At 52.4% G+C, this 26,981-nt stretch overlaps 1 protein-coding gene across 1 annotated transcript; it reads left to right on the plus strand.

Annotated features, from left to right (window-relative positions):
* Positions 1-3,709: 3,709 nt before the first annotated feature.
* Positions 3,710-25,792, plus strand: FCHO1 (FCH and mu domain containing endocytic adaptor 1). The gene is made up of 27 exons (XM_081135795.1): positions 3,710-3,756; positions 4,486-4,560; positions 8,693-8,784; positions 9,787-9,861; positions 10,965-11,106; positions 12,582-12,734; positions 12,968-13,072; positions 14,150-14,248; positions 14,342-14,438; positions 15,444-15,488; positions 15,601-15,679; positions 16,441-16,465; positions 16,571-16,628; positions 17,116-17,294; positions 17,387-17,411; positions 18,017-18,068; positions 18,926-19,026; positions 19,410-19,685; positions 21,243-21,355; positions 21,465-21,552; positions 21,698-21,806; positions 22,502-22,657; positions 22,960-23,092; positions 23,464-23,663; positions 24,487-24,542; positions 24,903-25,067; positions 25,515-25,792. The coding sequence occupies exons 2-27, from the start codon at positions 4,534-4,536 to the stop codon at positions 25,535-25,537; spliced, it is 2,673 nt and encodes an 890-aa protein (XP_080991921.1). The 5' UTR covers positions 3,710-3,756; positions 4,486-4,533; the 3' UTR covers positions 25,538-25,792.
* The last annotated feature ends 1,189 nt before the right edge of the window (positions 25,793-26,981 follow it).

Genomic DNA, 26,981 nt, shown 5'->3' on the forward strand with positions numbered 1-26,981 from the left:
AGGATGGGAGTGCTGTAAATACAGACATGATCATTATAATACTAATTGCAATATTACTGATCATAAATGGGGTCACAGCTGACCAGAAGTGGGGAGGAGAGAGGGGAGTCTGCAAGGGTGTCTCATGCTGTGTCTCCAGCCTGGCAGTCAGGTAGAGTGGGTGCTGAGTAGGTGTTTGCCAAAAAAAGTGCTGAAGGGGGAGTACTGAAAAATTCCTATGTGAGCTTAGATGCCCACTCAATGGCCCAATCTCTGTGTAACATGGGGCCTGTGCCTTGGTTTCCCCATTTGGGGTGATGGCAAGGTGAGATACCATCTCTAAGTGCCATTGTGAGAATTAAGCTAGTGTGTGTAAATGGTCACAGCTTTGGTGGCTGAGCATGGAGGGAGGAAGCATGTGATAGAACTGGTCATTGAAACAACATGGCCAAGAGGCCGGTCACCTAAAAGAAGAGAAAAAACCCAAACTGGCCCTACTGTGAGCAAACTGGAGTTGAGGGGGAGCAAAATGTCAGATCCTGTTTCACAAAACTCAGGAGGCCCAGAGAGGTCAGGGGCATCCCAAGGTCACCTAGCAGGAGTCCAGGAGCCAGAGTCTGACCTTCTTTGCTAACTGAGCTCCTATCCTGGGCCTGGTCTCACACTAGCCCAGGCCCAGAGCCCCAGGTTTTGGGGAATTTGTGCTGGGGAGGCAGGATTTATCTCCAGGAGGTGCCAGGACTCATGTCAGACACCCCCAAGGAGGACTCTGGTTCCCTGCTTCTAGCAGCCACAGGATGGGGGGCATCCTGGTCAGCTGACAACCTGCTGTTTGACCTTGGGCAAGTCCCTGTCTCTTTCTGGGTTTTGCACTGGCATTCCGGAGGCCGGGAGACCTGGGTTCCAGGAGGGCTGACTCTTCCATCAGATGCAGTGACCACCATGTCTCTGGCACAATACTTTTAGGGATCCATGAAGATGTTTTAACTTCTTTTAAAATCAGAAGGGGGGGAGGGGAAGGAGCTGTAGAATCAAAGAAAACATTTAAATATATGATATTAATATATTTGTCTTTATGCCAATGCAGTTGTAAAATATGGTTTAAATTTTTTTCTTAATGGAGCATGGGGCCCAGGAAGGCAAAATTACCTCAAGCCTGTGAAAGTCCTAATGAGGCCCTGGGTTTGAGTCTCAGCACAGCCGTTCATTAGCTGTGCAACTTTGGGCATGTGGACTCCCCTCTCTGAGCCTTGGTTTCCCCATCTATGAACAGGCATCATTGGCCCACCTCTGGATGATTAGTTGTGGAATGTTTAGCTCAGGGTTGGTACTCAATTTGTGGGTTCTATTATTTCACAATTGTGATAATTATGACTTGTTGGGTAATAATAGCCCCGGCTGAGGGCTGCAGGTTCAGGAGCCTCAGTCTACCTATCTATAGCCTGCTTGATTCCAGAGAGGTCCCAAGAGTACTGCTCCGGGAGGGGAAGGTGAGGTGGCGGTTGGTCGGTGGGCGGGGCGGGTGTGCTTCCTGTCCCCCACACCCACGGGCCTCCGTTTGGCGGAAGTGGCAGGGGCTGCGTGGCTATCTCTGGTGTCTGCCCTGTCTGACTGGAGCCAAGCCCCACTCGCTGCCCTGTCCGGTGAGTTTGAGCCCTGCCAGGAAGCCCCCATTGCCCCTCCTTGCCCTCCTCAGGAACAGAGGGATGCCCCTCTGCCTTCTGGGTTTCAGAAATAGCAGGTGTCCTTCCTGGGCCTTCCTGGGCCTACGCGGGGTGAGGGGCTGCCCCCCATTACTGTTCTGAGTGGTGTGGTGGGTTACCAGGCAGTGGAGTGGACATGGAGACCCAGAGCCACCCATGGTGGTTCTGAACAGGAGTCCTTTGGCAGACCTGCCACGGACAGAATCACAGTGACCTGGGGACAATGAGTGACCTCTCTGTGCCTCAATTTCCTCACATGTAAAGTGGGGATTGCACCCCATGGTGTGGTTGTAAAGGTTAAATGAACTGGGACCTGTGATGAATTGAGCACAGCACCACACACATACCAGCACTCACTGTATGGAGCGGGTGGATTTAATCTGAGTTGTGAAAACAGTAGCAAGATTTTTGGTTCCTGTGGAACTGGGGCCTGGTGGCTCCTAGGATCCTTTAAAACAATACGGTCTAATGGAACTCTCTCTATCTGTGCCGTCCTACATGGCAGCTGCCAGCCCCGTCTAGCTACTGAGCCCTAGAAGGAAGGCTGGCATAACTGAGGAGGTGGGGGATTAATTGTATTTAATGTTACTTAGTTTAAAATTAAGTGGCTAGCCCTGGCCAGTGTTGCTCACTGGTTGGAGCGTCGGCCTGCGCACCGAAGGATCAAGGTTTTTATTCCCAGTCAAGAGCACAGACCTGGGTTCAGGTTCAGTTCCCAGCCCTGGTTGGGGTGCATGCAGGAGGCAACTGATTGATGTGTCTCTTTCACATCGATGTTTCTCTCTCTTTCTCTCTCTCTTCCTCTCTCTCCCTTTCTTCTACTTTCTCTAAAAAAATCAATGGAAAAATCCTCCAGTGAGGATTAACAACAGCAACAGAAACAACAAAGACAAATTAAGTGGCTACAGCCCTGACTGGTGTGGCTCAGTTGGTTAGAGTGTTGTCCTGTGCACCGAAGGGTCATAAATTCGATTCCTGGTCAGGGCACATACCCAAGAAAGTTGGGGCACGTATCGTATGGGAGGCAACCAATCGATGTTTCTCTCTCACATTGATGTTTTTCTCTCTCTTTCCCTCTCCCTTTTTCTCTCTGTAGAATCGATGAAAAACACATCCTCTGGTGAAGATTTTTAAAAAATTAAGTTGCTACGTGAGGCTAGTGTTTCCTATGTCAATCAGCATAACTCTAAGGGATTTAGTGATGCTCAGAGTCTAGATCATGGCCAGAAACTAAGAAATGAGATAGAAATTTAAGGCTTTTCCTTTTTGGGATGTCAGCCTAGCATGACAAACTGGGTTTCCTCAGGGACTGCACTGGCCATTGAAGTTTCTCAGGAGCCCCAGCATCACCCAGAACAGGGTGGTGGTTGGGAATGTTTGTTGAGTCAAATAATTTTTTTTTTTGCCCGGACTCCTATTCATGCTTTAAAACCCCAACACCCATGCCCCCCTCCTTCAGTCCAGGCTTCCCCAGTCCTCTTCCTCCATTTGGCCCAGCCCTCACCTTGTAGGACCAGGGTGTCTGTGTCCAGTTCTATTCCCTTAGACTGGGGGGCTCCTCAGGGAGCAGGCCCAGGGCTGAATCATCTCACAGATCCGGGTATTGTCCTGGCCATGTGGGTACATGGCGAGTGCTGGGTGAAGTCAAGAGACTGGGGAGTAGATTATAATGGATCAAGTTAAACTCACTTTCAAGATTAGGTAAACTGAGGTTCAGCAATGGGCAGCCTTGTCCAAGGTCCTTGCTCAGTCCTTTCTTGGTAAGGCCCAGGGAGCTTTCCAATCCTGCAGTCACCAGCCCTGTCCCTGTTGCCACTGTACCTCCTGGGCTCCCAGCTGCTGCTGAGCTGCCTTCGGAGTCATGAATTATGAATGGGGCCGACAGGCTCCAGTGACAAGCCCGGCCTCGAGAACATGCCAAGGACACCAAGTATCCCTCTGTCACCAGGTGGCTTGGCCCACCCCCTCTTCAGGGAGCCTTGGGGTCCCCAAGCAAGGCCCCATCTAGGCATTCTCTCTTGTTTTGCAGATGGGGAAACTGAGGCACAGAGCTGGACAGTGACTCAGACACCAGGTGAACACTGGCTTCCAGGGGGCTGGGTTGGGACTCATGGGGGCACCAGTGCCAGCTGGGTCACCATGGTAAGGGGCAAGCTCTCCATTCCAGGTGTATGGATAAGATGGGGACTGTTATAGGGGGATTCAGGAGACCCCAAGGGACCCAAACACTCTGGGGTTGCTAATCACAGCCCCAGTGTCCATTTCTCACCAGACCCTTTTCCCACAGGAGCTGCCCAGTGTGGAGCTGAGTGCTCAGGTCTGGACTCAGCTGGCCAAGGTGCAAATCTATCAATTCCTGACTGTGTAACCTTGGCAAGTGGTTTCCCCTTAGGAGTTGGGGGCCTGTTTTCCCATCTATAAAATGGCCAAGAAGTTTTCTTCCCAGTAGGGCTCATCAAGTAGCCTCCCCAACAGTGAACTCCTATTCATGCTTAAGAGCCCTACTTTCCTTGCCCCTTCCTCTAGGCTAGGCTCCCCCAGCCCCTATCCCTTCATCTAATACCATAGGATTTGGGGCATCTGTATCCAGCTTTGTCCTCCTAGACTTGGAGCTACTTTGGGGCAAGGCCCAGGACTGAATCATCTCAGGAGCCCTGGCATGATCCCAGCCTTGGGGCTTTTGGTTCCTTCACTGTCTTCTCTCTCCCTCCTCCAAAGAGAGGACAGTCGGAATTTCCCCTCCTCAGGCCCAAGACAGCTGTGACTTTGCAGCTTTGCAGCTCAAACTTACCTCTCTCTTCAGACAAGCACTAGACAGGAGCCTGCAGGGGTCTCCACAGAGGCCATCAGGATGTCGTATTTTGGGGAGCATTTTTGGGTAAGTAATACCCACTCTTATTTTGGTGGGTGTTCCTGGAAAAGTTTTTATGGAGGTGGGGTGGGGGACCTGGCAGTCTGTGGGCAGAATCTTGGGTAAGTAGAGAGTCTATAGGGAATAGAAGTTAAAATGAAAAGAGTCAGGCTGGATTTGAATCTACATCCCCAGACCAAATGGGCCTTGTGACCTTGGGCAAGTCACAGCTTGAAAAACAGAAAGACTGAGGCTCAGAGTAGGACTCTCTTACCTGAGAGAAAGTGAGGAAGTGCAGGGTCAGGGCTCAAACCCAGGGCCAGACTGAACTTCCAGGATCTAGGGTCATTCCAGCCAGGGGATTTCCATGTCTTTCCCACCCTGGAGAATTCTGGAAGGGGTGGGGTTCATGGACTGACCCCTAGGGGCCACCTCACCCATTTGCTGTCAGAGCTGGGGACAACATACCGTGACCCAAGGGGGCCCCTTGGGTTTCATTCTTTCATTCACACTTCCTCTTGGCCACCAACATCGCACACCCAGCCAACTCTGGGAGATGCTTCCTCCAAAGAGGCTCCATCCCAGCTCTGACCCCAAGGAGCCCCCAGTTTGGGGGACACAGAGCCAGCCAGACACCTCCAGCCCTGCAGTACCTTGGAAGCACCTAGAGGAGGAGCCAGGACACAGAGCCATGTTTGCTGTAGGCTTTGAAGGCTGAGATTTTCCAGGATGTCAGCAAGGCATTCCAGGCACAGGGAACAGCCTGGACAAAAGCCCAGAGGTGTGACACTGGCAGGCTAATGGAGGGCACAGGACTCCTCCTGCAGGGCCCGGCTAATGAGGAGCAACAGAGGATGTGTGAACAGGAGAGTCCAGGAAGGACCATGGCAGAAAGCCCCTTCCCCAGTTGCTGGCCCTGAGCTAGCCAGAGGAAGTCTGTTGCTAGGAAACTGGTTGCCCCTAACAACGGGCCCTGCTCCCTTCCTTTTTCCCTCCCCAGCTGGGGCTCCTCTTACGGGCCTTGCTTTCTTAAAGGGGCCACACCCCCTTGCCACCTGTGGGAACCTGACCTCCACCCCCTTCCCAAGGGTCAGAGTCTCCAGATTTGCCTCTAATGACTGTGTGACCCCAATAAGGGGCTGCCTCTCTCAGAGCCCCTGTTGGCAACTCTGTGTAAGGGTGCTGACCGGTTGAGGATCTGTCATGTTGCCCATGTGTTGGAAGCCTGACAGCGGCACCTACACTTATTTAAAATTTCTTTTAATGGCATGAGGCACCTACATTTATTTTAAGTTATTTTTGATGACAAGAGGCATGCAAGCTCACTGCAGAAAATTCAGATCAGCAAAGAGAAAATAGAAGCCCCCCCCCAAAAAAAGATAGTACACAGTGAATAAGAGCTTTGAGTATGAGATTTGACTGGGCTCTGCTGGGAGTCCTTGGGCAGGTGACTTTGCATCTTGAAGCCTCTGTTTCCCCATTTTGGGAAGGGGAGTGAAATTCCCACCTCCCCGGAACCCAGGAAATCCATGTGAAATGTCTGTTCCTTTTAATCAGTTTTATTTAATCTATTGTTTGTATTTGTGGCTTTTTGCTGGGTGACATTGGGGCTCTGGCTGGACTGAAGGAGGCTCCAGTCAGGGGAGATCAAACCAGACAGGGATGTTCTAGCCTCATTGGGCCAAAGCAGGGCTGGAGGCCCAGAGGGCACTAGGGAGCCATGAGGGGAGTGTGAGTAGGAGAGGGACATGATTAAGCTGTGTTAGAAATATCCTTCTGAGGCTGGCCCAGGGACAACACTGAAGTCCAGAGGTTCTGATTGGAGATGCAGGTTTGAGACAGCCCCTCCTTGGACCCTCAGCTGCCAGTCCAGCCTGAGGGAGGCAGACACTGCTGGGGGCTTTGCCAGGTCTGGGAAATGGGCCAACAGTTGGCTCTGTGTCAGCCCCAGATGCTGGCCTGGTTGGCGGTGCCTGGTGCAGCCTTACCCTAGGATTCCCTGGCTGGGGCTGGCGGGGGCTGCTTGGGCTGTTTGCTGAGCACTTACCACTGTGCAGGGAGCTCTGTGTCCAGCCTGTCCTAACCTCATATCACCAAAACCCTTGGCAAGTGGGTTTTGCCATTGTCCCCATTTGTCAGATGAGGAAACTGAGGCCCAAAGAGGTAAAGTCACTGGCCTAAAGTGATTCAGTGCATAAAAGGCAGGGTTGACTCTTGAACCTTGAAACTACAGCTATAGACATGGAAAGAGAGGAAACAGATTCATGGGGAGCTGGAGGGATCAACAGTGAACGTTCAGAGAGGTGGAAGTCTGAGGAGGGTCTGAGAAGGTTCTTGAAGGAGATGGGTCTGACAATGATCCTTGAGAGGTGGAAGGCTTTGGATGGGTGGAAAAAGATGTAGGCTGGTAAGCTGGGTGGGGGAACAGTGCAATGTGAGAAGGTGTAGCATGTCATCGCACTGTTTGCTGTTTTGAGGGCGAGGCCAAGAGGAAGCTGAGAGATGAGGTTGGAAAAGCAATTCCAGGCTAAGGGCTTTGGACTTCAGCAGCTGGTGGACAATAGGAAGCCATCAATGTTTCTAAAATGAGTGACTGAGATTTGGGCTTGAGCCTGTCCTGGGTCTGCCCCAGTCTTGGCTTCAGTTTCTCCATTTGTGCAGCAAGAGGGATCAGCTGGCAGTGACTTCTGGCTTTAGCCTTCAAGCTTCCAGGTTACTGGGAAGGTGAACCCCACAAACTGGAGGGGATGGAGGAAACCACTTACAAAGGGCCTGCAAAGTGCCGCCAAAGGGGTTGCTTCAGTGATTGGTATTGGCACTGAAATAGCATCAGATCCTTCTATGAGCCTCTTCTTTCAGTCTGAATTTCAAGGCCCCATTTGGTGCTAAAATGTCTCCATTTCCCTTGGACCCCAACTGAACTCCCATTTTAATGAACAGCTCAGTGTTCAGACATGATGCCCTTACATGTGACAGAGTCTGGCGGCATTAAAACATAGATGTTGCCTTATTTTTTTCCTGTTCCCTTCATTATGGCATAGGGGCCTGGTTTTCCACTTAGAATAGTGGTAAAAGTTGCCCTTTTAAATAAATGTGTTTGGAAAAGAAATATGAGCAAACTTAAAGCAAAACATTAACCAATGCCATGAATTAGCAAAAACTAGGTTTGCCTTGGGGCGTTGGGGGACCCTGAACATCTTGGTGTTTATTCACTCTCATATGAGAGGTAGATGACCCCCTGCCCCAATCTTAATGAGGGTCCACTAAAGAGGGACAGTGACTTGCCTGTACCACAGCACAGCCCTAGCCTCCCCCACCATGGTGACCCCAGAACTTGGACGAAAGAGGTTTTTTCAACACACCAGCAGGCACCAGGGTAGAAGCTCTGTTCCCACCAGTATTGGCTAACGGAAGAATAACTCATTTGTTCATTTATTTAACAAACTCAAGTGCCCTTTCTATGCCCCGCCCTCAACTGGACATTGCTAGGTCCTGAGAGAAGTGTTGGACCCTGACCTTGCTCTGATGGGCTCAGACAAGGAGTTTCCATGATAAAGAGAACAGAAAACCAACAACAGTGACTTCCACAACAGTGGTCATATTGGTTCACAAAATTGAAATGTTGTGGGGTAATGCGGCTTTCAGGGTTGGTTTGATCCAGCAACTCGACCCAAAACGCTTGTTATTAGGACTCTCAGATTCAGCTTTTTTTCCAAAGTTCATGGTTTCTACTTGGCTCCCAATATTTCCTGTGTCCACATAACTCCTCATTTATGGAAAAATGCAGACAGAGAAAAACAGGGTAAAAGAAACTGATGGAGGCAGAGAGACTCAGAGAGAAAAAGAGAGAGAGATGGAGAAACAAAGACAGAGAAATAGAAACAGAGAGGCAACTAGTTAGCGAGAATGTATCTTCAACTCCGGGACAAAAATCTTAGGCTTCTCTCTGATTACGCCAATTTAAGGCTCATGATCCAACCAATCCCTGTGCGTGTGTTAGGGGCGCGGTGGGGGTGGTGGGCAGGTGGGTAAATGAACCAATCCCCACAGCCAGGGGGATGGGCTTCTGCCCGGGGGGTCCTCTGTTTACGCCCCTGTTGCTTGGCAACAGTGATGTTTTTCGCATCCTTTTTTCAATCTCCACCTCCATTCTTTGCAGGGTGAGAAAAACCATGGCTTTGAGGTTCTGTACCACAGCATGAAGCAGGGACCCATCTCCACGAAGGAGCTGGCAGACTTCATCCGGGAGAGGTGAGGTTCCCACGCTCCACCCGCCACACGGCCACGCCCCCTCCCGCCCAGCTCCGCCTTCCTCGTGGCCCCGCCCACCTTACCTGACACCACACCCCGCGCTACCCCATCGGGTCCAGATCCCTGTGGGCTCCAGGAACCCACCTGCTTGCAGGCACTCAAAACTAGTCTTCCCAACACTCTCAGCCCCAGGATCCCCTGTAAACAACACTCCCCAGGTTTCTAACGCCTCCTGAAAATACGATAGTATGACCTACTTAAAGGGGAATTTTGAAAACTCAACCTTGTGCCCTAAGTATGATAAAAGAAACTACATGTGATAAAATAACCTTCATTTCAGTATGTACATGTTCTGATGTTAGTATCCCAGGAAACATAATAAAATCAAATTGCAAAGAAGCTCCCTGGTCACTCAGTAGCTGAATGTCTGTTAAATCCAGGCAGAGAGTAAAAAGGATTATAACCAGGTTTTTGTCTTCATGGCTGTCAAGTGGGACTGCCTAAGCCATACAGGACAGAGACCACTCTTTATTTTGTGGGTCTTCCACCCCTGTGGTACTCCATGGATGCCTCTATCATAAACTGCCCCTATGGATAATTGGTTTTAACTGGGCACATTGCTGCCCAAAACAAAATTAAGGTTCTATTAATCCAGATGAAAGTGTGAGTGGATATTAGATGGGGATTTGGCAGTGTCTGTCCAAAGGGAAGAAGGAAATATGAGTTTGTCTCCTGCAATTAAATGAGACAAACCATATAAAGCATTTACAGCATGTGCTCAATTTTTTTTCACCTGCTGCTGCTACTGTTGCTACTAGTACTACTGTTGTTAGTAAAATGTATTTTTTAAGGATAAAAACATCTCCCTTGAATTTCCTGATACTATCCTCACTAAGAGCCACTGCTCAGATATTTGAGGTGGGGAAACTGAGGCCCAGGGGAGCAGGGTATCTCCCATGGTGCTCAGAACCTTCCCTAGCTTTTCCCTGTCCTCCTACCTAGGGCCACTATCGAGGAGACCTACTCAAAAGCGATGGCAAAACTTTCCAAGCTGGCCAGCAACGGGACCCCCATGGGGTGAGTGGGCCATGGGTGGTGTAGGGGTCCCCAAGGTTGTGGGGCTCTGGGGTCATCAGGAGCCTTCCCTTGGGTGGACATCTTTTCACAGGTGTGCTATGTAGGACAGGGAGTCATCCCCCAACTTATGGGGCTAATAGGACAGAGGAAGGTATATCATTCATTTACTCATGTAACAAATATTTACTGCATACCTACTGTGTGCCAGGCACTGTTCTAGGCCCTAGGGACCCAGTGGCCATCAAGACAGGTAAAATCCTCAATTACCTTCATGCTGTGTCCATGCCATGTACATCTAGGATGTGTGACAAGACAAATGTTAACAACAGACATGAACGGAGTCCTTTTCCCAGCGCTGAAATAGGAGCGTGAGAGGCTGGGCACTTCTTCTGGGGTCACCCCAGATTCTATGAGCTGATACTTTAATAATGAGAAGGTGTCAGCCCTGGGAGTGTCTGGACAGAGACGCAGGCAGGCAGCTCTCCCAGTGTAAAGGTCCTGAAGCAGCCACACACTATGTATGTTCAAGGAAGAGCAAAGAGGCTGGCACGGCTGCAGGGCCTGGGTGAGGTGGAGATGAGATGGGTAGTTGGACACAGGGGCCTGACGCACAGGTGACTTTTAAACAAGGATGTAATGTGGGTCCATTGACATTTGCAAAGTTCCCTATGGCTGCTGTGGGGCAAAAGTTCTTTCGGGGGCAGAAATGGAAGCAGAGGGAGGGAAGGCAAGGGGAAGCTGGAGGGGGATTCTGTTGAGGTGAGTAGGCCCCACGAACTTGGTTTGGGCTGGTTGGGTCTTAGCTGCCTTTGGGTATCAGGTGGGGCCTGAAGTCTGGAGTGAGGACTCTGGGGCCTCAGGGCCTGAATTTAAATTCCAGTTCTGATGGTCATTGCTGGAGTTACAGAGCCTCTTATTCCTCAGTTTCTCCATTTGTCACAAGCCTGCCTGGTGGCAGTGGGGATCGAATGAGTTAATATGTGTTGATACTTAGCAGAGCCTGGCACACAGTAGGTGCCTGAGCCAATGCGAGTTGTGCTGTTTGAGGGGACCCAGAGGGGTTAGGCCTGCTGGGCCCTGTGTGTGACCCTGCCCATCTTCAGGACCTTTGCCCCACTCTGGGAAGTCTTCCGTGTCTCCTCGGACAAGCTGGCACTCTGCCACCTGGAGCTGACTCGGAAGCTACAGGACCTCATCAAGGACGTGCTGCGTTACAGCGAGGAGCAGCTCAAGGTGCACAAGAAGGTGTGTGCCTGGGGGGCACTGCCCGGTGGCGTGGGCGGGGGACACCAGTGGCTGAAAGGAGCCCAGGCCTTCTGGGCCTTCATCCTCCAGCCCCTGCTTGTGCTTCTGAGAATTCTGGTAATTCTGAAACATCAAACCCAGAACCCCACAGACCAGGGAACTATCAGACATTTCAGACTCTCAAAATCCTAGACTGGATGTTTGCGCACGACAGCCTGTGGGCCGGATCCAGCCTGCCCCGGATCCAGACTGCCATCTATTTTTGTCCAGCATATGAGCTCAGAATTGTTATTACATTTTTAAATGGTGGGTGGTGGGGGAATCCAAAGAGGAAGAATATTTTGTGAAATGTGGAAATGATATAACACTCAGGTTTCAGTGCCAGTAAATAAAGTTTTATTGGCACACGGCCATGTTCATTTGTATACAGGAATGTCTGACTTTTTTTGAATTGAGTGTCCATGGCAAGCAAACCCATTTACTGTCTGTCCCTTTACAGAAAAAGTGTGCTAGATGGTTAGAAGGTACAGATATTATTATTTGACATTTCTAGAAGCTACAGATATTATTATTTGACATTTCTAGACTCTTTCAAACCTAGAATCTTGAAAGATTCAAGCCTTAGACTCTCAGGATCCCAAAGTAGTAGCAGCTTGTGATTCTAGAGTCATAGGTGCTAGGCGTTTAGAGTCCCAAATCTGCATTTTAAACCCCCGTTAAAAAGAGAAGTTGGTAATAGTACTTAATACTGTATACTTACATAAGGTTAAGCTAGTAAATTTTGTAATTTTTGTATTTTACCACAATTTTTTTTTAAATTGGGGACAAGGAAATTTTCTATGGGCTGATGTGGAGCAATCTTGGGAAGGGACTATGAAGTAGAAAAATCAGTGGGTTAAACAGCACAGACTGCTGCAACTTGTCATAAAAAATGGGCTAAAAGAAGTACATTTACTTGTCCGTGTGCTGATTATTTCTGGAGACCTATCATGGTAATAATGGGAACTCCTAGGCAGAGGCCTGGGAGGCTGGGGTTCAGGGTGTGGGAGATTTTTTTGGTTTGTTTTATTTATTGATTTTTAGAGACAGAGAGGGAGAGAGAGAGAGATTTGTTGTTCCACTTATTTATGCATTCAGTTGTTGATTCTTGTATGTGCCCTGACCCGGAATCAAACCCACAACCTTGACATATCTGGACGATGCTCTAACCAGTTGAGCTACTCAGCCAGGGCAGGGTATGGGAGGTTTTAAGGGAGCTCATCCCTTAAACTTTTAAAATTATGTGTAAATATTACCTATTTTTAAAGTTAAAATTTTTATGTTAAAATAATACTCAGAAAAAGTTCTCTGTAGGACCTGGAATCCCATAGTGTTTGGGAAGCTGGGAATTTTGTGGTCTGCACCTGAGGTCTGCTCAGGCCCTGCACCCATGGGTTTTAGGTGGCACCCATGCTCCCCTTTCCCCTCCCTTGCAGTTGAAAGAGGAAGCAGTGGGCACCCTGGACGCTGTGCAGGTCCTCACAGGCGTCAGCCAACTCCTGCCCAAGTCCCGGGAGAACTACCTGAACCGGTGCATGGACCAGGAGCGGCTGCGAAAGGAGAGCACAAGCCAGAAGGAGATGGACAAGGTGGGCCCACAGCTGCAGGTCCCCAGCCAACACCAGCCATGCAGGTCCGAGGCGTTTGCCAAGGCGCAGGGACTGCCTGATGGGAGAGTGAAAACACCACAGAGCTGTGGTTATTGAACCTGAGTGTGGTCACCACACCCTGGGCACCCCAAGAAGTCTACCTGCTGGGGGAGGGATGGGGGAAGCTCCCTGACTGTCCTCTCCCGACTCTGTCCCCGTTCTGTGCCTCCTAGGCAGAGACCAAGACCAAGAAGGCGGCAGAGAGCCTGCGGCGCTCGGTGGAGAAGTACAACTCCGCCCGCGCTGACTTTGAGCAGAAGATGCTGGACTCGGCTCTGGTAAGAACCGGAGGTCTGTACCTTGGAGACTTACACATCCCTGGGCCCAGGATGCGATGGGCCTCAGAATTCCAGAACCTCCCACACCCTCAGCTCCCAGGAGCCTCAGTCACAGGCATAAAGCCATCAAAATCTAGAGCCAGTTAGCTATTATTTTTGTTGTTGACATTATTATTATTTCAAAAGACAAATCCTTTTTGTGCCTTGGTTTTCCCACCAATAAAATGGGGACAGTAATAGCACGTGCCTCATAGAATTGTTGTGAAGGTTAATGAGTCACTGTATGTGAAGTTTTCAGATTAGTACCAGGTGCATAGAAACCACTCTATGAGGTATCATTTTTATTTCTATTATTATTGATGAGGTTTTTGAACAAGATAGGGCAGGATTTAGAATCTAAGAGTCTCCTGACATTTCATGGTGGCAGAAAGGCCTGGGTTCTAGTCCAGCCTCCATTCCTCACCAGCTATGTAACCTCTTACAAGATACTGTACCTCTCTGGGTCTCTATCTATCCAAAATATGAAAAGCAGATTGGAATCTCAGGATTAGGAATCCAATTTTTTTCTGATTTTGCAAGTGAGAGAAAATTACAAATGATAGAAACCATCATTGAAACTGACAAGGAAAATTTATAGGTTCACAGAACTGAAGAGCTTGAAGGGAGGGCTCCAGGCATGGCTGGATCCAGGTGCTCAAATGGTGTTGGCAGGAAATTGTGCCTCTCTCCTTTTCAAGTCTGTTTTTCTCTCTGGGGCTTCACTCTCAAGCAAACATGCCATTGTCTGTGTGTGTGTGTGTGTGTGTGTGTGTGTGTGTGTGTGTGTGCGCACGCGCGCATGCAGCAAAGTAGCCACCAGCAGCTTCCACATGCATCCCAGCAATTCATTGACTCAGGATATGAGAGTGTTCTTTTTCCTATAGTTCCAGCAAAAGACCTAGGGCAGACTCTCCTTGGCTCTTCCCCAAACCAATCACTGAGGCTAGGGGTTGAAACATTCTGATTGATCAGGCTGAGTCACATGGCAACTCCTCGCTGCCTCCACCTTTCTATTTGCCCCTCCCCCTCCTGCCTCAGCACTTCCAAGCCATGGAAGAGACCCACCTGCGGCACATGAAGGCACTGCTGGGCTCCTATGCCCACTCCGTGGAGAACACCCATGTGCAGATTGGGCAGGTGAGTGGGGCCAGGGGTGGGGAATGAGGGTTGGGGTGCTGAACAAGAGGTCCCTGGCCTTGTCCAATTACATACCTCATCTACCCTGCCCAGGTTCATGAGGAGTTTAAGCAAAATATAGAGAACATCAGTGTGGAAATGCTGCTGAGAAAGTTTGCAGAGAGCAAGGGCACGGGCCGGGAAAAGCCTGGTGAGTTGGGGCATCTGGGGGTCAGGCTGCATGGAAAGAACAGGGTTCAAGAGACAGGAGAATTCCCTGGGTCTCAGTTTCCTTATCAGAAAAATGGGCTGATGACAAATCTAACTCTGCACACCACAGAGAAAGAGGATTTGATCCCTGATCTTATGTGTAAATCTATTACAACCAGATATTAGAGGGCCATAATTCCAGACTCAGCTGTTCAAACTTTGCCCCAAGGTCCCAAGGGAGCCATTACAAATTGTTGAACAAAAGACCAGTTTGAAACTACCCAGATGCAGGGTTGGGGAAGTGTTAAGAGCAAAAGTTTTAGGGTCAGACCTGGGTTTGAGTCTTTTCTTCGTTGCTCTCTGTGAGACTTTGGATGTGGGCCTTGACTTCTCGAAGCCTCCGTTTCTTCATCTGTAAAGTGAGGATGATACTAATCCCCGACTGACAGTGTGAATGTTCAGTAATTTGATGCAGGTAATGGGCAAAGTATATGCCTGGCACATAGTAGGAATCCAATAAATGCTAGTACACAGCCTGTCCCCGAGTCTAGTCAAGCACTAAGGTCTGTCCTATCTCCCTCCTATCTACATAGCTCAGCCCTGGCTCAGGCCACCCCTCCTTGTGTAGGTCCCCACTCTAGCCCTTCACTGGCCCCAGATCAATCATGCCCTGTTCCTCTCACATACCCTCCATGGCTCCTCATCTCCCTTAGGAGAGTCCCAGCTCTACCTGGCACTTGCAACCTAGCCCACTGCATAAACTTGTGGTCCATTCCCTGACCCGCCCAAGTTCCATACAGAAAAGCGGGAAGTAGAAGTAACTCAGGCATCACCCCCCCTTCCCCAGTTCATCCCAAAGTGGGAGTGGAACCCTTGGCCCATCCCAGTCATGACCATCTCTGGGACTGGTTCAGCATCTTGGCTCCTGTGTGGCCAAGGGGGCACTGCTACCGTCCGCAGGCCCAGGTGCCCTCTCTGCTGAGTTTCTCAATCTCTTCTGCCCCAGGGCCTTTGGACTTTGAGGCGTACAGCGCAGCTGCCCTGCAGGAAGGCAAGTACGTCTGGACCTGGATGCCCAGGCTGGACTGTGGGGAAAAGGGAGGCAGAGCTGAATGGGAAGGGGGCACCCCTAGGGCTCAGCTGCACCCATCATCTATCCTCAGCAATGAAGCGTTTGCGAGGAGCCAAGGCCTTTCGCCTCCCAGGACTGAGCCGGCGGGAGCGGGAGCCACCTACAGCTGTGTGAGGAAGTACCCCGACCAGCCCTGACCCAGGCTAGCCCGGGATCCTTCCTCCTGCCCAGGCTACCCCAGAAGTCCCCTGCTCAGGGTAGCCAGGTTAGACAGGGAGTACCTCTGTCCCAGGCTAGGTCAGTATTACCTGCCCAAGCTAGTCCAAAATTCTCCCTTCTGCCAAGGGTAGACCAGGGGCTGCCTGCCCCAGACTCATCCAGGATTACCCCTGCCCAGGCTGGCGCAGGATTCCTCCCTTTGTTAAGGTTAGTTCTGCTATTTCCCCACTTAATCTGTCCCAGCAATTCTTACTTTGCCAAGATGAGTCTGGGAGTCTCCCTGCCCAGACTAGTGCCCAATTCTTCCCTGGGCTATCCTTGCCCAGGCTAGCCCAGGATGCTTCTCTTTTCTAATGCTAGCCCATATATTGCATGTCTTCTCAGGCCAACCCTTCAGACTCCCCTTCCGTGCTGTTTGAGAACAGCCCTTGCTCTGCTAGCTCCAGATTCACTGTCCCCCACCCCGGGCAAGTGCCAGGATTCCACCCCTGCAGGGCCAGCTCAGGACATTATCGCAGGCAATCCAGATCCCTTCCTGTTCAAACCTTCTGAGGCCCTGCAGAATTCTCTCTCACCGCTTGTCACCCTTGGCCCTGACACCATGTTTTACCCCCTACCCCTACCCCTCAGTTGCCATTTCTGGTGTCGGGGGGCATGGGCAGGGCAGATGAGGTGGGGGAGCTGATACCAGTATCTCTTTTTCTATCCACAGAGATTCTTTGGAGCCTGATTCAGTGGTGAGTGCCATCAGGGTTGTTTTTAGGTTTGAGTCAGGTGTGGGGGTGCAGGGTGAAAGTCAAGGTTCAGTAAGGAAGGGCCTGACTCACCACTTGTCCTTCCAGGCATGTCCAGAGGTGGATGAAGAAGGTTTCACTGTCCGGCCTGATGTGACCCAGAACAATATCCTCTTGGCACCCTCTGGGGGCAGTTGTTGGCATAGCAGTGAGAAAGCTCTGCCCGCAGTGATTTCTCTACCATTAGCAACCTTCTTTGCGTACACCCTGTGGGAGTCTCTAGTGTAGACAAAGCAAATCCCAATGCAGACACCTGCCCTGTGGGGTCAGGGGTGGGCAAGAGGGAGAGAGGAAGGGCTGGGTTACAATAGAGGGTGATCCAAGAGGGCTTTCTGGGAGAGAGTGTACCAGTGTTAGGGCTTAACAGTTGAATAGGAGTTCACTAGTTAGGACAGGGCATGCTTGTACAAATGCTTGGATCAGGGTAGGGGTAGGGGGTAAAACATGGTGTCACGGCCAAGGGTGACAAGTGGTGAGAGAGAATTCTGCAGGGCCTCAGAGGGTTTGAACAGGAAGGGATGTGGTCAGAGCTGAGGGCTAACTAGATGAAAGCCCTACATTGGAATCTGTTTGGCCCCTTGACTAAGGCATACGCACAGCTGAGCCCTCCCGCTTCTCATCCAGTGACTCCGACTTCGATGACGAGGAGCCTCGCAAGTTCTTTGTGCACATCAAGCCCGCCCCGGCCCGAGCCCCAGCCTGCAGCCCGGAGGCAGCTGCTGCACAGCTGCGGGCCACGGCTGGCAGCCTCATCCTCCCTCCAGGCCCAGGGGTGAGGCGCGGAAGAGGCGCTCCAGGTGGGCTGGTGGGGCTGGTGGGGCTGGCTAGAGGCACCGGACCTGACACCATCCCCTTTGTCCACAGGGCACCATGAAACGCCATGCTTCACGTGAGTAGCCTGTTCAGGGGCCTTTTTAAAAAATATATGTTTTTAAATTTATTTTTTAGAGAGAGAGGGAGAGAGAGAGATAGAAACATCAATGATGAGAGAGTCGTCATTGATCAGCTGTCTCCTGCACGCCCTCTACTGGGGATTGAGCCTGCATCCGGGGCATGTGCCCTGCCCCGGAATCAACCAGTGACCTCTTGGTGCAGGGGACGACACTCCATCCACTGAGCCATACCGACCAGTGTTCAGGGGTCTTTGGTTTGGGGAGGGGAACATGGAGCGAAGACTAGGCCTGGCGTATGGGTGTGGGTTTGAATCCTACCTCTGCTGTGTGACTTGGCGCAGGCTGCTTACCCACTCTGACACTTAGTCTCCTCTTCTATGAAATGAGGCCATTATGAGAATTAAACGAGACCCAAAAGGGGCATTTGGGAAAGAAGCCAAAACCTGGAGACAGCGTAGCTCAGGTTCAAATCCCTCTTTGCCTGATTTGGTCACTCTGGCCAGCTGGCTATACAGCCCTGAGCCTTGGTCTCCTGGTCTGTGGAGTAGGGAGCACTGTCGGCAGGGGGACAGGAAGGCTCAGGGAGGTCCGTCTCTTGTAGGGGACACTGCTGGGAAACCACAGAGGCCTCGATCTGCCCCAAGGGCCAGCAGGTGAGTTCCACAGGGGTGAGACATTGGGTCAACACAACTTGGCAGGTGCAGGCCATCCCCATCATCTCTCTCTACCTCCCCAGCTGCCTCCCTGTGTCTGTGTCTCCCCTTCTCTCATCCAGGCAGGGAGTTGAGGCTGTGCTGTTTTTTCTTTTGTTTTTTTGGTTTTTGTTAATCCTCACCAGAGGACATTTTTTCCATTGCTTTTCAGAGAGAGTGGAAGGGAGGGAGGGAGGGGGAGAGAGAGAAACATCGATGTGAGAGAGAAACACATTGACTGGCTGCCTCCTGCACTAGCCCCAACCGGAGGCTGGGAGCGAACCGGCAACCCAGGTACTTGCCCTTGGCTGGGAATCAAACCCTCTACCCTTTGGTGTGGAGGCCAATGGCTAAGTGCAGGCCTAACCACTTAGCACACCTGCCAGGGCTGTGCTGTTCTTTGAGAGACCACTTAGTGATTCATTTGGTAAACATTTATTGAGTGCCTGCTGTGTACTCATTCCATTCTGGATTCTGGACCAAGATAGGACCTCCTTCTCAGAATTACATTCTAGTGGCTCAGATTTTAAGAATAACATACAAGTTAAAGCATATTTAATACTTCTAAGTGTTCTGAAGAAACTAAAGCAGGAGATGTGGTGGAAGATAGGAGTGGTGACTTCAGTTGGGCTGGTAGTGGAGGGCCTCTGAGGTTGCAGCGAGGATAACTTTGAACTGAGCCCTGAAGAGAAGCAGGAGTGGCTACAGAAATAACCAGGAGAATGGAGGCCAAACCAAAAGCAAAACATGCAAAGGCCCTGAGGTGAAAGGAGGCATGGAAACAATAGAACAGCCCCGCTTGTCCATTCGGTCCCCAGCTGTACAGAGAAGCTGCAATCAGAAGAACAGGTTTCCAAGAACCTCTTTGGGCCGCCCCTAGAGTCAGCCTTTGAACACGAAGATTTTACAGGTGATGGGGGTAAGGGCTTCAGGGGGCATGGGTGTGGCCAGTGGGAGGATGGATGGTAGGTGCCTCAGGTGGTCAGGAGGGAGGATGTCGGGGTCCTTTGTGGGTGAAAGGGAAGATCAATGGGGCCAGGGCAGTGTGAGGGTGGGCAGAGCCACAGCATGCATAGGAAGAGCCAGAGAGAAGGCGAAGTCTCTTGGTAGTGGGGGTGGCAGTGGGGATGTGGGGTGGGGCATCAGTGGAGATAGAAGCAGAGGGCATGGCCTGGGGTAGGGGTGTAGGCAAGGGCTTTGAATGGGAGCTGGCCTTTCCTTGACATGAGTGTGGCCTGCAGGAAGATGGCCCAGATCCTCTTGTGGGCAGGGTCTGGAGCCAGCCACCCTCTTTCCCCCCAGGATCCAGCAGCCTTGGCTTCACCTCCAGCCCCTCACCTTTCTCCTCCTCATCGCCGGAGAACGTGGAGGACTCCGGCCTGGACTCACCGTCCCATGCGGCACCTGGCCCCTTCCCAGATTCCTGGGTCCTCCGCCCAGGCACCCCACAGAGCCCACCTACCTGTAGGGTGCAGCCCCCTGAGTCTAGGGGAACACAGCCCCTGCTGTCATCGGACTCACCACAGCCCTGCGCATCGTCCCCAGGCCCCTGGGGGCCAGAGGCTGTGGCTGGAGGAGGTAAGCCCAGCAGCTGGGAACTGTTATCCTGGTATCGGAGCCCCTTGGGGAGGATAGATCACCTACCGTGATCAGCGCCTGGGGTGCTGGGGACAGGGCTGTGACCTAGGCTGGCAGGAACTTCCACTCTTGCAAGGACAATAATGAAACGGATATTTAGCAAGGCAGGAGGTGGCAGGTGCTGATGAGGGCTCTCAAGGGTAGGGGCCTCCCTGAGGAGGGACATCTGAGCTGTGATGCGATGGAGGTGAGGATGAAGCTATGTGACATGGGGAAGGGCGTTCCCAGCAGAGGGTTGCAGCCGCGCAGAGGCAATGGGGTGGGAGTAAACCAGGCCCCTTGAGGAACAAGGACTGAAGACTCAGACATGGGTGTGGCTAGAATCGAGTGATGACAGAGAGGAGGGAAGATGCCAGCAGGGAGATGGGACCTGGCACAGGGAGGCCGCCCAAGGGCAGGAGAGGAAGGGAGAGGGTCCAAGGCTGAGCTGAGGCAGGGCTGGGTGGAGGGTCCCGGGCTGAGCTGAGGCAGGGCTGGGTGGAGGGTCCCGGGCTGAGCTGAGGCAGGGCTGGGTGGAGGGTCCCGGGCTGAGCAGTGTGTTCCTGGAGGTCACAGGAGGAGAGTGGAGTCCCCTTTGCATTTAGAAAAACTGTGAGCTGTGACCACATGAGGTCCCCAGCAGTGGTAACGGGCTGCTTGGCATAGTCCATGGTTAGAGAAAGACCCTAGTTGGGGCTGTTTCAAGGGAGGGCGCAAGCGAATGAGTGTAGACCGTGAGTGTTGACGGGTTGAGTTGTCAGAGCTTCACTGAAGAACAGGGATTCTCAACCAGGCCACTTCTGCCCCCCAGGGCACACTCAGCAATGTCACCACTGGGGGAATGGATACAGTGAGCATCTGGTGGGTCAATGCCAGGGATGCTGTTCAACACCCTACAGTACAGAGATGGCACCACCTCAGAAAATGACCTGCAATGTCAGCAGTGCAGTTGAGAAACCCTGGAGGAGAGAGGACATGGCCTGGGGGGCAGGAGGGAGGGGTGGTGGGTGAGCAAGCGTTTGTAGATGGAGCAGAGTAGGGGACACTGGGGAGTCAGGAGAGTGAGGGGAATCTGGGTATTAATGTCATGATTAGTTAACTTAGAAGGGTGAGACTCAGACATGGGCCAGGGTAGGAGAACACCCTTATACTCTCAGAAAGGATGAAGGTCATGGAATTGCTGAAAGTTAGAGAAAAACCCTCTTCCAAATACCCCCTGTAGCGTGCCTGCCTCCTGAGCATCCGGTCTTTGCTAGTATGCCCCCAGTGACAGGGAGCTCACCTCTTATTAGGCCACCAGTCTGGTGTCTGGGAGGCTCAGGGTTGTGGATGGCATCTGTAGTCCTGTCTGGCATCTGTAGTCCTGTCTGGCATCTCCTCTGTAGTCCCAGGACTTCAGACCATCAGGGGTTCTCCCCACAAAAAGTCTGATTCCTAGTTTTTCACTGACTTCCTCCCCTGGGGAGGCCCGAGAGGCCTAGGGCAGCATCTCAGCCATGTCTTTCTCGCACTCCCCAGACCTGATGCCCGTGCCTGCCAACCTTACAGCCATGGAGAGCCTGGCTGCTCCACCCCAGAGACCCCGCTCCAGGAAGGTGTCCGGCCCCCTTGTGAGCAGCAACGGGGATCTGGTAGGGTGAGGGGGCGTGGCAGGAGCTGGGCTGGAGGCTGCCTTGGGGGTTAGCATCAGGACACTGCTCCCTGGGTGTTCACAGCCCAGCCTGTTTCCTTCCCTTCCAGACTCATTGTCTGAGCTCCTCCTCACTGGGCAGTTCGGTCCCCAGCACTGTCGCAGAACGTTCCAGCTTCTCATCCCAGACAGGACACGGTATATGCGGGTTTCACCTTCTCTGGTCTGGGTGGGGGGGCCAAGTGATACAATAGAGGCCCTATTGGCAGAGGGCAGGTTCTAGAGCCTGAAACCTGTGCTTACTCTCTTTGTCTGCCCCTCATTCTCTCCCCTCCACCCCCAGGAATCTCCCGGGGTCCAAGCCCTGTGGTCCTGGGTTCCCAGGATGCCCTGCCTGTGGCCACTGTCTTCACCGAGTATGTCCATGCCTACTTCCGTGGCCACAGCCCTAGGTATGCAGTGCTGGGGGACAGTGAAGACAGTGAAAGGCAAACAGGGCTCCCTGGGGCTGTGTGTCTGGGTTCCAGCAGGGACAGCCTTCAGCTGCGTTTCATGACCCGCTTTACCATGGAAGGGCCTTGAACGCTGAGCTGAGCAATCAGGCCCCTCTCCTTAAGGACAGTGGGAGTGACAGAGGGCATTGGAACAGGGCTAGGCATTATTGTAGCCACAGTTTAGAGGAACTCCTCTGAGGCTGCTGTGGGCATCAACCTGAAGGGAGGAAGACCAGAGGCCAGGCGCATGGAGGTGAGTGAAAGGTGAATTGAGTGAGAGACCAGGGATAGTCTGGGGATGGTGCCCAGAAGAAAAGAACTTCAAGTCAAACCAAAAAGAGGACCCAGGCTGAGGCTAGTTATAAAACTGAATTTTTGCTGTGAGCTTCCTAGTGGCCTAGGGGAAAGGAGAACTAGGGAAAGAGGTGTTCCCGCCTCCTCCAGCCCAATGTGGATTCTTCTTGGTGCCTGGATTGCTATTCAGGCAGGGACACAAGGGGAGGAGGTTGGGGGTAAGGATGCTGGAGTAGTCAGGGCCTTGCTGCTTCTGCAGACCCAGGGAGCCACAGGCTACACTGGAGCCAGGTAGGAGGGGAGGATGAGGTGTGGGCAGAGCCCTGAGCCAAAGCCCAGCCCCCTCATCTCTCACTCAGCTGCCTGGCTCGAGTAACTGGGGAGCTGACCATGACCTTCCCAGCTGGCATTGTGCGTGTGTTCAGCGGGACCCCACCCCCGCCTGTTCTCAGCTTCCGGCTTGTGCACACAGCCCCCATCGAGCACTTCCAGCCCAATGCTGACCTGCTCTTCAGGTACCGTTGGGAGGAGGGAGGCAGAAACAGGGGGTCCCAGAGGCTAACGCGGGCCAGGAGCTCCCCAGCCATAAATCCCTCCTCTAACTCCCAGAATTTGCTGCGTGTCCCTGGACAAGTCTCTCCCTCTCTCTGGACTTTACTTTCCCGCCCTCCCTTGCTTCCCCCGCAACCTCGCTTTGCTGGGCCCAAGGTGACCCAGAAAATCAGCATCTTTAGGAAGCCCTTGGGGTAGGTGGGATGCTGGGGACCCTGAGGAGGCTTCTTCCGAAGGTGGGGGTGATTATTCTGGGTCTCTGCAGTGACCCCTCCCAGAGCGACCCTGAGACCAAAGACTTCTGGCTCAACATGACAGCCCTGACTGAGGCACTGCAGCGCCAGGCAGAGCAGAATCCAGCCGCCTCCTACTACAATGTAGTGCTGCTGCGGTACCAGGTGGACTAGGTGGATGGGGTGGGCACAGGGGCAGGAAAGGGGTGGTGGGCGGGTCAGGGGACAGAGTAAATGGTTAGGCAGGCAGTGTAGGGAGGCCAGCCTCCACTGTACAGAGGGCATTGTTATGCAAATCACAAGCGCCCCTCCCAGGACCCTGCCCTGGTGACTATCCACAGAACTTTATTAGAATAAGGCCTTCTCATGCCCTCTGCTGGAAGTGTGGTGTAATGCAGACTCCTATCTGCAAAGTTTCCAGGAAAGGGTCTTTGGGGTGGTGTGTGAAGTGCAGACTCAAGCTGGTTGATTGTGCGCGGTGTGGCAGGATGGGATGGCCCAAGTTATGTCCTCTCTCCTGTTCTCACTCTTTCCAGTTCTCCCGCCCGGGTCCCCAGTCTGTGCCTCTGCAGCTGAGTGCTCACTGGCAGTGTGAGGCGACCCTCACTCGGGTTTCGGTGGAATACGGCTACCGACCTGGTGCCACAGCTGTGCCCACGCCACTCACCAATGTCCAGATCCTGCTGCCTGTGGGGGAGCCCGTGACCAATGTCCGCCTGCAGCCAGCCGCCACCTGGTGAGGTCATGTGGAAGGCTAAGAGAGGTTCAGCAGTGCCCCTGAATCCCCCAACCCTCCCCTTGATGAAGCAGCTAAAGGGCCTGCCCTGGACTTGACTGGTCACTGTGAGCTCTCACTGCTTACAGCTGGGGGTGCAATAAAAAAAATATCTTTATTGATTTCAGAGAAAGAAAGGGAGAGGGAGAGAGAGATAGAAACATCAATGATGAGAGAGTCGTCACTGATTGGCTCCCTCCTGCATGCCCCCCACTGGGGATCGAGCCTGAAACTTGGGCATGTGCCCTGACAGAGAATTGAACCTTGATCCCCTGGATCCTAGGTTAATACTCAACTGCTGAGCCACTCTCGGCCAGGCGAGGGTGCTATTATTAAACAGTAATAATATCTGGCCCGGAGAGCTTCCTCTATGTCAGGTGTTTTCCATAGGCTCTGCATGCACTGATTGGCTTAAGGCTCTTAGCAATCCCTCTGGGTATAGACTGCCACCATCCCCATTTGTAGAGGGGAAACTGAGGCATAGGGAGGCTAGATTGCTTATCTAAGATCACATCAGGATTTGAATCCAGCCCCAAGGTGTGTAAAGAATAGAACCTACCACGAAGAAGTCAGACTTAATGCATCATCTGAAAATGCTGCAAGGCTGTAGGGCCCTTGGGGACCAGCTACTCCACATCCCACCCTTGTTTCACAGATGGGGAAATTGAAGCAAAGGAGGGGGCCTGGCTTGCTCAGGTCATATAGTTGAGAGGCAATTGAGTTGGGACCCTGGTTCTAAGTGTTCTCTCTGCGGTTGACCTGACCAAGCTTCTCTCGATGCCAGGAACTTGGAGGAGAAGCAGCTCCTATGGAAGCTTCCAGATGTATCCGAGGCAGGGGGTGAGTTGTGGTTGTACATCAGGGCTCAGGGGTCTCAGGTGAGAGGGCTTATTTAAACTGAGGAGAATCAGGGATGTGCCAGGGGTAGGGAAGTGTGGACATGTAGACAGGCTTCAAAGGGCTTTGGCAAAGCTGGAGGAGAGGCACATTGGGGTGGGCACAGAGATTGCAAAGGCCCTGAGGCAGGACTTATTTACAAGCCACACACGGTCTCTTGGGTCCAAAGGAAAAGGCTGCAGGGGCACAAGAGGAGGTCAGAGGTACAGAGAGAACACATATCAAAGCAGGGCCAAGGAAGAGCTGGGATCACACTGGGACTGGGGCCAGGGATGGGACACAGCTGACCTCAGGCCTCCCCAGGCTCTGGCCGCCTGTCTGCCAGCTGGGAGCCATGCTCAGGACCCAGCACACCCAGCCCTGTGGCTGCTCAGTTCACCAGCGAAGGGGCCACTCTGTCCGGCGTGGACCTGGAGCTGGTGGGCAGTGGCTACCGCATGTCGCTGATAAAGAGAAGGTTTGCCACAGGTACGCATCCACTCTACTGCCCTCACCTTCCTGGGAGCCAGGCCTGTACTGTGGCCAAGCCTGACCCCCTGTTTCTGCCAGAGTGCTGGGGTTGGGAGAGGCATTTGGGGTGTTTGGGAAGGATAGGTGGGTGTCAGATCTGGAGACCCAGTATGGGGGGGGGGTGTCACAGGCAGAGGGAGGTGGCCAGGGTCCCAGTGGGAGGGGTCAAGAAGGAATGTGAATATGTGTAGATTGTCCCCTGGAGGGTGGGTGTCCTTGCAAGGATCCAAGGTCCTGAGCCAGAAGCCCCACTGCAACACCCTCACCCTCACCCCGTTCTCCTGCCCCCACAAGGGGCTGCTGGAGTCCATGGGGCAGTGAGTTTAGGGGTGTTTTGAAGAGGATTGGGGGATCCCACGGTAGGAACAATTGACCCTCCACACACTCACGGCCCCATCTCCACAGGAATGTATCTGGTGAGTTGCTGAGCCTGGGAAGCTGACCAGCCCACTGGCCCCAGCTCTGCCCTGAGCCTGGTGCTTGGTGACTGCTTCCTGCCTGCCGGATCCTGGGGTCCCAACCTGGCCCCCTCTGAGGCCCTGACTGTGGAGAGGAGCCCCATGCCCAGCCTGGCTGAGCCTGAGACTCACTCCTGCTAATACCAACTCCCACACACGTCCTTGGGCTTTTAATGTTCTTTGGATAAACACTTTATTTTCTAATAAAATAATTTTCCTGCTCCTGGAAGTTTCCTTTCCATTGCCAGAAAGGAGAGGAAGAGAAAATGGATTGCATGGGTTAGAGATCTAACATTCCTAATGTTCCCCATCCCCTCCCCATCCACACCTGCTCCCACCTAGCCTGTGCAGTGATATTAGGGCATAAAAAGCCAGACATGGACACCCCCATGGACACCTCCAGTCCCATGGACTCGATCTGGGCTGATGGAAGGAATGAGGACTAGAGGAACCCAGATGGGGCGTGTCAGGAAGACTTCCTAAGGAGGGGGTATTCTAAATGGGGCTTTGAAGTATGAGTAGGAATTTGCAAGATGGGGATGGGCACCCCAGGCAGAGAGATAGTGAGTTGTGAGTTCCATGAGAAAGCATTTAGTCAGTCCATGAACATCAGTTGAGTACCTACTGTATGCTAGGCAGTAAGGACCCAGCTGTGAGCAGGAGAAAACTCTTGGAAGCCATGGGGCTATGAGCCAAAAGCCTAGGTTTAGAGCCTGCTTGGTGGCTGTGTGACTTTGATCAAGTGACTTGACCTCCCTGGGCTTCAGTTTTCTCATCTGGGTGGCTGAGGGGAGGTTGAACACTTTGACAAGAACCTAGTACAGAGGAAGCACCCCAGCAGTGCTGGTAGCTTTTCTTTGATGGGAGCTAGGGTGGGGGTGGGCCTCAGTGCAGGTAGGCAAGAAGTGCCTGATTGGGGCCCAGAACAGGCATGGTAACCAGCATACTGTGGTGGGGAGCCAATCTGAGCTCAGTGGGAAGTCCTGGGTCCTGATGGACATGTGAGGACCCTGTGTGCCTGACCCTGAGGCTATGCAGATCCCAGGGAGCAAGCTGGGTCCAGATAGAGCTCAGTAAGCAGGAAGTGGGGTTTGGCCTATGGTCTCTGATCCTCCCACCCTGTCTTCCAAAAAGAGAAGGGGGTTCTGGCTGTACCTCAGTTTCCTAATCTGCAAAGTGGAGGAAAATCCTCTAGTTTGGAGCAGTCTGGGAGGTATCCTCAGCTCGGTGCAGTCAACACAACTTGTATGGAGGGTGGTTACACCAGTCACTGCATTAAATGGGGGCATTTCAGGCAGTGACTGCTTTAGCACATACACTTTCCTCCCTAGAACAGGATTTTAGAGCCAGTTGAGGTGGGTTCCCCCCTTGCGAGGCCTCAGCCCCATCAAGAAGCCAGAATCAAACATCCAAT

This window comes from Miniopterus schreibersii (assembly GCF_964146895.1).
Source record: "Miniopterus schreibersii genome assembly, chromosome: 4".
Classification (NCBI taxonomy): Eukaryota; Metazoa; Chordata; class Mammalia; order Chiroptera; family Miniopteridae; genus Miniopterus; species Miniopterus schreibersii.